Below are 12,418 nucleotides of genomic sequence, written 5' to 3'. Positions count from 1 at the left end.
CATTCAGTGATTTTACACCAATGACGTCACTTCCGGCTTTTATATAAACCCAATAGATGTTTACACCTAGTGTAGATCTTAATGAAACAGGCCTTTGCCAAAACCTCTTAGCATTGATCTTTCCCAGATATTTTTCAGAATAAATTTTACCACTGACTGAGATAAGATCCCACGAACACCATTAGTTTGATGTAGTTGGTCGTTAACAAGACTACTATAAAGACGGCGGTATACGCTTCAATTATTGAAATAAAATTAATTGCTGCTATTTGTGTCAAAAATTTTTTTACGCTCTTAATAAATTGTAACGCTAACTGTAACACAATTTGTTTGAAGTAGTTGCTAGCTAGGAGAGCCCTTCAATGTCCTTGAAGCAAAATAAACTGTTGATCTTTCTTTTGCCATAAAATCGTTTTACTTTCATTTTAAAATTTATTGTTTCCGTACAATCTGACATTTAAAAGAAAATTGCTCGTAAAAAATTTCAATTTCTCTGCAAATTTATATATCTTAAATCAAAAAAGATAATTTATTTCAAAATGATGTTTCGTTTTTCTTTTTCCACAAAAAACAAAGAAAACAGGAATGAAGTCAAACGGTTTCTCTTCTTGTTCGACTTAGTAAGTAGGCTGACATGGAAAAAGCGTGTAGTCGTTCGGATGGGACAATATACCGAGGCTCCGTGTGCTACAGGCTATGCACGTTAAAGATCTCTCAAAAGTTGTAAATCGAAAAAGAGCAAGCTAATGTCACTGTCCTGGCAAAATGTCTCCATTGCACCCTGCATGGCGTTGTCCGTCTTCATTAGCCCACATGGTGCAGAAAAGTAGGACGTAAAACTCCATTAATTTCATTTCATTTTCTTGATATTTAATAAATACCAACTAATTCATTTTAGTAACATTTTTTAAACTAATTAAGTAGATTTCAATGAAAAAAAAGTCAAAAATTTGAATTTAGAGGATGTATTATTGTCTATTGAATTATGGTCCTGTCCCATTTGCATAGGTCAAAATCTTAATGGATTTCGAATGGGTGTTCGTCGTCTAATCAAATTACATATGAAAATGATTTGCTTAAGAAATAGCCATAAAGTTTATTATCCATATTTTTTCGGAGTCTTGTAGAATACGAAATTTATAATTGACAACTTAGTATATTGGCAATACATAAATCCATACGAAACTATGTATTGTTCTTACGTGGAAATAACTCACGAACGTAGTTCACGGCCATTTTGAATCTCTTCTTCGACTGAATTAGTCGGATTTATAAAAAGACTGTAGTGTTTCAACAAAGCCCTCAAATCAAATATAAAGCCATTTCTTAACCTTTCAATTTGATTTGAAGGTTTGGTTGAATTATCAAAACTATTATCAAAATTCGACTTATTTAGTCGAAGGAGAAATTCAAAATGGCTGTGAACTATGTCCGTGTGTGTTATTACCATGTAACAACCATACGTATGTTTCGTATGTAGGCCTACTTAAATTTTGACGTGGATGAGTTCTTTAAGAATCCAATTCTAAAGTGCCAATTTTACCACGCAATTGACGCGGAATGATATCGATAATGACTTTACGTATGAATGGTTATTTTGGATACTTTGATTGTCAATGCAACGTTTAAATTAAATTGTACACTATCTAGACGTCGAAATTTCATTCTAAGAAGTAAAAGATATAGCTGAAAATACGCTTCTTTCATAATAAGCAAGTGAAAGGACAAATACAACCAATGAAGGGTGGAATATTTTTTGAGAAATTGGTTTTTGTGCTACCCTTTTTCAAAGGCATGTGACCCAAAAGCAACGGGGGTCTAGATGTGAACGCCATCTAGATTTTCTCAAAGTTTTTTTTATGCTTCAGGGTTTTCTTAAATATGGTATTTCCCAATGTAAAATTCCAGCCTGGCGACAAAATTGCTCAAAAGACAAAAGACGTTTCATGTATCGGGGAAGAATTGACTACGCTGTAGGATATAGGTTTGTCTAAATTAGGTTTGAATTGACCTACTACTGATTCCTTATCAGCTGGTAAACGTACATGACATTTATTCCTTATCAAAAAGGCCTCAGAGCACTAATTCCAATATGGTTCTCTGGACAAGACTGTTGGCACTGGGTATCCTTGTAGCAGGGACTCTTGGAGCTCGGAATTTTGCAAAAAATCCAGGGTTGTCTTCAATAGCGGATTGGGATTGTTATTCCTGTAAATCGGCTCTATCAGACGACAGTCACAGTGGGAAACACAGTCTTTTGGTTACTTCAAGGTAAACATTTTAAAATGGCGGACGAATCCATAAAAGTAAAAGTTATACTTTTGGTAAATCTTGGATTTGTTGTAATAGCCAGTCTCGAAAAAAAGTTTTGGTCAAGGCGTTAAAATTTTAGTTTTCTATAGGTTTCTTTTAGCAGCTACAATAGGAATCAGCCCGGATTTCTCTTAACGCTAGGACGTCCTAAAACAGTGTTAGATATTAAGACCCTAGGACGTCCTAGCCCTGAGATCGTTTCGAGAATACGGGGCAAGGTCTTCTGATTATCTTAAATAACAGTTCAAAAATGACGGTGATGAATTAGCAGCCAAAATTTCGGCGAATTTCTGGCTTTCGTTTGCGCAATTATGGAAGTGCAATGACAAGAGGTTTCAACCAGGACCAATTGGTAGAAAGGATCCTAATGAACTTTACTATCCTTGTAAATGCTGGTTGTTTCTTTTGTTTCTTACTTCATTTCATTGGTCGAGGATTGATATTATTTCATGTATACTTGACCCGTGTACACGATATGTTACAGGCAATATGATTGGGCAGGACCATCTCAAACTGCGAGCCTACCAGCCGACAAGACATACTACTTCCGGTTTATGGTGAAGTTTTTGAACAATGTGAATGGCAAGATGTATCACCAAATAGACACCACACTGGATATTCTCGACACAAACGGTACGTAACTGATCGAGAAAAAAGATTTTATTTTTAATTTTCGTTTCATATCTCTTGCTCAATACGTTTTGTTTTATGTCTTGTGGAAAAATGACTCGCGATTTGGATCTCGAAAAAGAGTAGGCACATGTATTTATCATGTTAAATTGCATACATACAATCCGTGAAGTAATGAAGTATGGAAAAATAGGGGCATAATGTACATTTTATTTCATTAGACCAATAAGGTGGACAAAAGTACTAATGGCCGTATGCAGTGCTCTTACCTTGACTAAAGTTGAACTTTGGCTAAACTTTACATGAAGGCTTTCATTTTCTACATTTGATAGTCAAATTTAAGCACGACTTTTGTAAAGATCGATCCGTGCATACTTAAAGTTCGACTTAAGTCTTACTTTAATAAAAGTTTAGGTAAAGTACGAGCGCTGCATATGGCCCTAAGTATAACACAATTTCATTTCATTAACCCACAAAGGTGACGAAAAGTGGGACGTATATTTCATTTCATTTGTCCAATAAGAAGGACATAAAACCCCCGTTTTCTATTGTAGGAAAACATCATTACGTGGCTTGTGGAGTATCCCCCTACTTACTGCCCGGAGTCTGGCATGTAGTGGGCGGGGATTATTATATTCCAGCCAATAGTAAGTCGGCATAAATTACAATTAAGATTAGATCAAAACATCTGACTTTATTCCAGCCTCTGATAGCTACTCTGACAGTTTTCGCCTACTTCAATCGACAACGGTCGAAATATCTATCAGAGGCTGGAATAGAGGCAGATGTTTCGGATTGAATTAGGATATATTACTATAAAAGAGGTCCCTTGTGTTATAAGCTTTTAAAATGATGCCTTTTCTAGGCTAGCCAAAAATGCTTAGTTTTAGTGGAATTAGGTCGAAGGCACTTATTGGCTATATTGCCAAGCGTAAGATACCAATCAAATCGATTCATTTACGAACTTCAGTAATACATTGATGCCAAGGCATTAGACGCAGTTCGTAACAACTTGACATTGTGAAGATAAAGCGAAGAAACCATGCGTTAGATAATCCGTTCTGTTTTCAGCCAAGACTGTAAGATTCGGTATTAAATCACCAGATAAGGAATTGAATTTCCTGATAGATGACGTGGTAGTTGATTGGATAGATCATAACCCAAGTTTTATGGCTGACACCGACAGAGATATTGATAAATACAGGAAGTCTGACCTCACCCTCAAGTAAGTGTCTGAATGAATGAATGAATGAATGAATGAATAAGAAAAGGGACCGTAGAAAGGCTCGTTAAGGGAATGGACGAACGCATAAACGGCGAAATAAACAATGAAGACACAAAAAAGACATAAAAAAAAGAAACGTAATGAAAAGACACAAAAAATAACATTCCAAATTAATGATGAACTTTATTATTATTTCAGAGTTGTCGCCCCTAAATCTCTGACTGGATTAAAAGTAGAGGTAAGTAAAGCAGGAAAATCTAATTACATTACGTCACTTCCGGAAAAGCACTACTATAAAAAAAAATTGCTTGATAAAAAGCTGACGACTGTTATTGCATATATCGTTCATTTGTGCGGGCCAAATCTGTCTTGTCTGCATAAGGTCAAGTGGGTGCAGAAAATTAGGACGTAAAACTCCACTTTTTCCATTACAGCTTCAACAAATCACGAGTGAGTTCGGTTGGGGATCAGCTGTTAATGAAAGAGATATTGTTGAGGATCACAAACCGAAATATAAAGAATTCTTCTATGATCTGTTTGAATGGGCTGTTTTAGAAACTGGTTTGAAATGGACGGCTTTAGAACCAAAACAGGTGAATATGACTTATTATTTTTAAAGGGAAACGTTCGCCATCCTTTTTATTAATTATACCTTAGTCTCAGAAACGAGAATTCTTTAGCTAAGCTAATCAGTAATAGTGTTCACAACTGTATTGACCGTGATGTGCTCGACTATATCATCTTCACAATGTCCAGGTATTACCAACTTCGTATTATACCTTGACTACAATAGCCACCTTTCTTGACTCACGGAAAAGTTAATACAGCCAATTAGAGTTCTTTTGGCTTATTGATTACAGACATTCTGTCGAGGGCTCTGATTGGCTCAATTCGCTTACGTACAATCGAATCAAATCGCTGCATTCCGTGATACAAGAACATAGGTTATTGAAGTCAAGGTATGAGACGAAGTTCGTAATAGCTTGACATTGTGAAAATGTACTATATATGAAATGGAGGTTTCTTTTTGTAGGGTCATGTGGATTATTCTCGAGCTTTAAAAGCTGTAGATTATATGATATCCCGTGGGTAAGTGGAAAGCTAAACTCTTAAGTCTTATCTCCCTTTCTCATCCAGAAAAGGCTTTTATGACAGCTGACGATCCGATGTATTCTTAAATTGTCTACTTTAGTCCACGTGTTGAAAAGTTCCCACTTTTAAACCACATTGTTATGTCGGGTATTGTTTTAATTGTACGCGAATGGTATTCTTTATTCTATTATTAGCCCGAAATGCTCTTTTCAGCATAGAAGTAAGATGAAATAATGACGAGCATTGTTTTAATTTAATTGTATACGAAGGGCATTTCTCTTTTCAGCATCAAAGTAAGAGGACATAATATATTTTGGGGTGGTAAAAATGTCGTGCCCTCGTGGCAGAAAGATATGGATCCAGTAAAACTGAAACAAGCCATGCAGAAACACGTAACAGAGCTGACTCATACCTTTAAAGGAAGGTGAGATAAGATATCAATTGCTATGCTTCAGCCAGGGGCGTACATAGAAAATGCCTGAGGGGAAGGGGGCGCCAAAAATTTGAAGTGTCTCTCCGAAGCGTGGTTCGTATGGTCGAAGCCCCTTAAGGCCAGAAGCCAATGGATTTCATGTGACTTGAGATGAATTTTGAGCATAGAGAGGGCATAATTTATACTTCAAAATAAGCAAATGACATTCTGCTTTGACAAAGTCTTGATCAATTAAAATTTCAGATTTCAACATTATGACGTCGAAAACGAAAACTTACATCTGCATTTTTACGAAGAAAAATTAAAAGATCCTAATATTACTCAATGGATGTTCCGAGAAACTCATAAACATGATCCAAATGCCAAATGTTTCTTGAACGAATACGACATTGTGGCTGGATACATGACCACTGCTGTAAGTAGCCTTTCAAATGAAATGGAGTTTAGGAGGTAAAGTTGCAACGCAAAACTTTCATTGACAAACATGGGAAATAGAAAAACATTTTCAAGTTTCACAAGAGATAACATTTTCCCAGAGTAGGGGATTTTAACTTTGCCGGAAAATGTCAACAGAAAGCCACTGGGATCAGCGTGAAATGTCTGCCGTGAGTTGAGTACATAAACTTATTTGAGAATATTTTGCAGGCATACGAGGATCAGGCTATCCAGTTTAAACAACAAGGTGTACCAGTCGAGGGTATGGGTATCCAGAGTCATCTGAGAGGACATATAGACGTTGCTGTTATCAAGGTACAGTGGAGCCTCGTTCATAAGCACATTTCCGTTTCCTTTCCTGATCAAATCTTGCAGATGAATTTCCGGTTTGTTGAAATATGGCAACCAGACATAATTTGAGTTACTTCCCTTGGATTTGGATACGATGTGATAAACGTGGTGTAACGTTCGTTCCCTTGGTGGAAAGTGCACATGGAATAGGTGTTTTTTTCGCGTACACGAGTTTAGGCCTACTCCTCCTTCCCTAGTGGAGAATGTTTCCGACCAACTGGCAGATTCCTCTTCCCGCAGAATTGAGGTCTCTGAAACCTTTCATTTCGTGTCTTTCGCCCATTTACCAATTCGGATAACACAGCTGGCTTCCATTCTTACTAAGAGGTCTCTTAAATCTTCCATTTCGCAATTTTTCAGCGTCGACTGGATGAAGCAGCTCTTGCACATTTACCAATTTGGATAACAGAGCTGGACATCGTAGAAACAGATGAACACAAGAAGGCCAAGAAATACGAGGACTTAATGAGGTTGTATTTCAGTCATCCGTCCGTCCATGGTGTCATGTTTTGGGGATTTTGGGACGGGCATCATTGGCGGAAAGACGCCGCCATTGCTAATGGTCCCAATGTAACGGTAGGGGAATTTAGAGTTTATTTACTTTCGCTTTGCCTTGTCCCAAGTATTTTTCACCTCGCCATGACAGTCCTGTAATAGCTACTTGGCCAAATCTTAACCAGATGATGCTATCAAAGTTTTGGGCAAAGGTAGAGCGGCGTTTGATCGGCGGATATAGTTCTGTCTGGTTCGTCTATGATTTCAAAAAATGTAAGATATCTATCAGTCCCTCCAGGACAAATGTCATTGTATCAGTATCAAAGGACTCTGTATATGAAGATCGTTTTGTCAATATCGATGGTTGGTTGGTTCTCCAAAGATTTGTTGCGTTTTTATATGTAGCCCAATGCAGCCGGACGAAAGGTGCAAGAACTGTTGAAGAAAACGTGGAGGACGAATGAAACCCATGATTTTAGCGGCCTAGATATAAAAACACGTGCATTCAAAGGGTCATACAAATTATTGGTACATCGTAATGGTAAAATTATACATTCTCAAAATGTTCAACTAAGCAAGGACAGTACCGTCACTTTGGATCTGAATCATTTAGGTAAATTTCTTTCCATTTTGTTATATTGGGTTACGTTCAGGTATAAGGACCACCGACAGTAAGTGTCCTTTGGAACAGCGTAATTTGGGTATTTCTTTCCATTTATCAATTTTGGTAAAATTGGGGAAGAAGGGCCACCACATAATTACTGATCTCAATATTTCGTATATGACGTTCCATTTTGTTATTTTGGGTGAAATTGGGGAATAAGAACAACAACCGTCAATCTATACATGACACTTGGGGAGATTTCGCACAAAGTGATAGTACCTCCTTCACAACATGCTTATGTTAAGTTGTCCGGTGCGGTTTGTCTATTTACTGCGTAAAACCAAAACGGACGTATTCGCGCAAATTACTGAAATTTATATAGAAATATTGATAGAGTCACCCTACTCAAATATGATTTTCTTTTGTAGAAAATAAGGACAACCTTGGCAAATTTCATCATTATTTTGTTTGTATTTCTAGGCATTGTTGGTTAGTCATTTTAAATGGAATACTACCATAACCAGAAATAGTTTTAATTATAAATTTACGCCATCTTTTACTTTGCGTTTGTATTCAGTTCTTTGGCTAAATTATGGTGATTAGAGTCACCATTTAAAGGCCAATGATTGGACTCAATAGTGTTTCATTGGTTCAAAGATGGACAGAGACGTAGGCACAAGGTTTCATTTTATTTCAACATCTCAATAAGATACAGAAAATGAAATAGAAAGCTCAATTTCATTTCATTAGCTCATTTAAGCTTAGGAACTGTAGGAAGTAAACTCCATTTCATTTCATTAGCCCAATAAGATACAGAGATGTAGATAATAAAGTTCCATTTCATTTCATTAGCCAAATAAGATACAGAGCTGTAGATCATAGAGCTCCATTTCATTTCATTAACCAGATAAGATACAGAGCTAAAAAGGTACAAGGCAATGGCACTTAAAAAACGATTTCATTTCCTTATCCAAAAAAGAAACGGAGCTGTAGATCATAGAGCCCCATTTCATTTCATTAACCCCATACGATGCAGATCAATAAGACGTAAAACTCGTGTTTATTTCTCCTAGTAATACAAACATATTAGAACACATACACATAAATATGAACAAAAAAGTTATCCTTGAAACATAGAAGGTAAAACTAAACCTAGTTCTGCTCTTCAATAGATCGTTGGACTTATTTGTTTAAAGATAAAGTTTATTCTAGTAGGCCCTGGTCTATAGTAGTAGAATACAATTATTACGTTTTTATCGACCCATACGAACTTTTACAAATCTGATTTTATAAGCAAGTCCAGCTTGCTAGAAGAAGGAGTTTTTTTTATGGAAAGGTAGTAAAGGGGGGGGGGGGGGGGGGGCTTAGGCTTGTATAATAAGCATATCCAGAAAACATCCAAAACATAAACATGAGCAGTCCACATTCTACCTTATAATAAAGTGGACTGTTCGAGTATACCTTTGGATTCATCCCCAGAAGTGCAAAAATGCCTTTGGCTATATCAAGACGGTACAATATAAATCTCAACAATACAATACTACCCGAATAACCCGTATCGACAGTAATTTATCTCTGATTACGTTATTGTTTGGTATATAACGTATCCTTATTTGGTAATGTATGTGCATTACAGTTATCTGTCACACAGCAAAAGTCACATTCCAAGTTCGTCTGATAAGTTGTCATTTTGTCCAATTCAAGACATTTCGTCATTTTAGCTGACCGGTTGATCCATTTTTCGTCACATTCTTGAACGCTGGCACACCTACAAAAGATAAGATAAGAGTGAGTTATATGGAAGCATATCTCGGCCGTTATATTACATGGAAGTCAATCGCTGATATTTTATGGAAGATTTTATCGGTCATTTTGCCATATGCAATCCTATGGTGGATATTTTACTTAATGCAATTCTTTCGCAGATATTTAACTATTTGAAAGCCTGTTATAGTCATTTCATTTAATAAGGCCTTTTCAGAAAGATAATACAAGTATTACACGGGATATTCCTCTATGGAAGCCATTTTATGATACAGAAACTGTTTACTGTCATTTAATTGTATTAGAGACACTGTGATCATTTCAGCATATGAAAGCTAAATGCAGCAACCTAATGTCTAACTATATGGAAGCGTGTAGCGGCCGTTAATATATATCTATTTATGAAAGCGTATAATAAGCCATTCTACGCAGATAATTTTACCAATTCCAACCTTCGATGCTGGGATTGAATAACTTTGTTATGTCCATACCTTTTATCAAGTCTTCTCTTTCCGTTTGCATCAAAACTTACGGAACTCAGGCAATATGGCGTATCTTGGCGACAATAGTTGATGTTTGCGAACCCGATGAGACAAAACGGGTCATTACAAACCTGGCAACGAGCTGAAAATACAATATAGAGATTGGTCTGTGGAAGTTTTTCGGTGGGCGTAAGCCGAGTAGGGGGTCACGGGATTTTTAGAAAGCAATGATAAGATATTTGCGAGTGCCTTTTGGACGACAATTCCGTACCCGAGAGGGAGAGAGGTAAGAAATGTACTAACTGTTGGTGAGCGGAGGAGGTGTAAACGAGTTCGATCCAGTTGTAGCGGAAGTCATTGTTATGGTTGTTAGGGAAGTTGTTCGGACAGATGTGTCTTGGGATTGTGTCAAACCGCCAGTTCTGTAAGAAGCATTGGAAGTATGTGTGGGTCCTTGAGAACCCCCATTGTTAGTAGAAGTTACAGCAGCAATTGTATCCGTGGCTCGATGTTCCTGAACAGCCATTCTATTAGTTCCAGTCACTTCCGATGTCATGGGGCCTTCTTCAGTAATTCCAGAGTGTTTCTGCGTTACCATATCACTGGTTACAGCCAAATCCGGTGTCAAAGTGCCATCTTCAGTGACCCCAGAATATCTTTGCGTTACCATAGACATTCCTTGGTCCATTGACACACCCTCTAAAGTAACTCCAGAATCCGTTGCTGAGTTGTTCCAGAGTCCTCGAGTGACAGTGTGATTGGGAATTGCGTTTGTGTGAATTTCTGATGTCGCCAGTTCATCAGTGAACCCATCATCCGTTACGGGTTCATCCGTATTTTGAACCCGGGGACTAGCCGTTTCTACAGCATCTGTAATTCCAGAATCCGTAAATTGCGGGCTATCAGTAACTTGATTAGTTAACATTACATTTGGATTTATGGTATCCGTTGTTAGTTTGTTATCGGTAACCATAGAATCCGATGTTACTTCGTTATCGGTAACCATGGAATCCGATGTTACTTTGTTGTCGGTAACCATAAAATCTGTTGTCATTTCGTTATCAGTTACCATAAAATGTGTAAGCATTTTGTTGTTGGTAACCATAGAATCTGTTGTTACCTCGTTATCGGTAACCATAGAATCTGTTACTTCGTTATCAGTTACCATAGAATCCGATGTAACTTGGTTATCGGTTACCATGGAATCAGTTCTGATTTCGTTGTCGGTTACCATGGAATCTGTTGTTACTTCGTTATCGGTAACTCTAGAATCTGTTTTTAGCTCGTTAGCAGTTACCATGGAATTTGTTGTTACCTCGTTATTAGTTACCATAGAATCTGTTATTCTTTGATCCGTCACCAGTTGCCCTTCGGTTGTCACTTCATCAGTAATACCTTGAAAATATGTTAATGCTTCTCCAGTTACGATTGCGTCCGTTGTTACAGTTTCTGTTAACCACGGAACTGTTACAACTTCGGAACTCATGATAAATTGTTCTGAAGAGGATGGCTTGATCATCGCAGATGCGTCTACTGAAGATGTTGGTTGGATAGTGCCGAATACATCTACTGAAGACTGTGGTAGCTCAGTTGCAGAACTTTGAACCAGCAAAATGTTTTCTGAGCTTCTTTCTTCTGTCAACGACGGAAATTGACTGCTCATTTCCATCCTGAGAGATGTCTGTGGACCTTCGACCACCTTGGACGAGGTGATTACGAGTACCTTAGTGCGAGATAAAATGACTCTGGTTGTTGACATCTCAGGAACACTAACTGGGAAAGATGATTGTAGGATGTTTTGGGATGATTCGGTTGAAGTGGATGACTGTTCATAGCTGGATTGCAGATGCTGTGATGCAATGATCGGACTGCCGGAGAAGACACCAGAAGTCGGTGACGGAGTAATCGCATTGGAAGTTACCAATGAATCGGTGACGATAGCACCTGTCGATGGATTGATGGTGGTTTTATCGGAAGTTGGAATAGGCGTCGTGGTGGGCGGTTTAGATGTCGCTTTAGCAGTTGTTTTCAACAGATGTGGAGGATGTGTATGCTTATGATGTCCACAAACTCCACATGATTTTGGACACACTTCCTTGATGACGATGTCCTTACAGCTTTTGTGATCACTGCTTTGGATGCTATCACATTCTCTGTTGTGATCCACACATTTGTTGGAGTCGGGCTTCAACAATCCACAGATACCACACGACAAGGGACAGAACTCGTACACCCACTCCTCGCGACATTCCGCAGTTCCTCGGATTTTGTAGCAGTCTACTTGGTCATGATCCTTACAGTCCGTTACAAAAGGATGTTCGGCATTGATGTCTGTTGCTGAAATAAAAATATGCATCTAATAGTTCGGATGGGACAATAAATTGAGGCCCGGTGTTTCACAGGATGTGATACCTCCTCGTCAATTGGAGGAACAGACGATGGGCTGTTTCCAGCTTCCTAAAAGCAGAAGATCTAATAAAAGTGGAAATCAAATAAGATCGACGTACCTGACAGAAGAATTAAGACACAGCAGAATTTCCACGTGTCCATTACAGTAGACAATTCGAACACGTCTTGGCAAAGGCTATCTTGGA

General features: G+C 37.9%; 2 protein-coding genes across 2 annotated transcripts in view; one reads left to right on the top strand and one right to left on the bottom strand.

Annotated features, from left to right (window-relative positions):
• Positions 1-5,529: 5,529 nt before the first annotated feature.
• Positions 5,530-7,649, top strand: LOTGIDRAFT_109457 (hypothetical protein; the record flags this gene model as incomplete). The annotated part of the gene is made up of 5 exons (XM_009046148.1): positions 5,530-5,684; positions 5,937-6,108; positions 6,339-6,443; positions 6,840-7,055; positions 7,380-7,649. Coding segments are annotated over 5 exons (918 nt in total), but the record flags the coding sequence as incomplete, so codon positions are not given.
• A 1,513-nt stretch (positions 7,650-9,162) lies between these two features.
• LOTGIDRAFT_156126 (hypothetical protein) overlaps positions 9,163-12,418 on the bottom strand; it is a gene marked incomplete at both ends in the record, with an annotated part of 10,041 nt that continues 6,785 nt past the window's right edge. The window contains 3 exons of the mRNA XM_009046147.1: positions 9,163-9,346; positions 9,834-9,966; positions 11,769-12,161. Of these exons, the coding sequence (XP_009044395.1) occupies positions 9,163-9,346; positions 9,834-9,966; positions 11,769-12,161 (710 nt within the window). The remainder of the gene's footprint in view (positions 9,347-9,833; positions 9,967-11,768; positions 12,162-12,418) is intronic.

This window comes from Lottia gigantea (genome assembly GCF_000327385.1).
Source record: "Lottia gigantea unplaced genomic scaffold LOTGIsca_10, whole genome shotgun sequence".
In the NCBI taxonomy this organism is placed as follows: Eukaryota; Metazoa; Mollusca; class Gastropoda; family Lottiidae; genus Lottia; species Lottia gigantea.
This window is presented reverse-complemented; position numbering and strand designations above follow the sequence as displayed.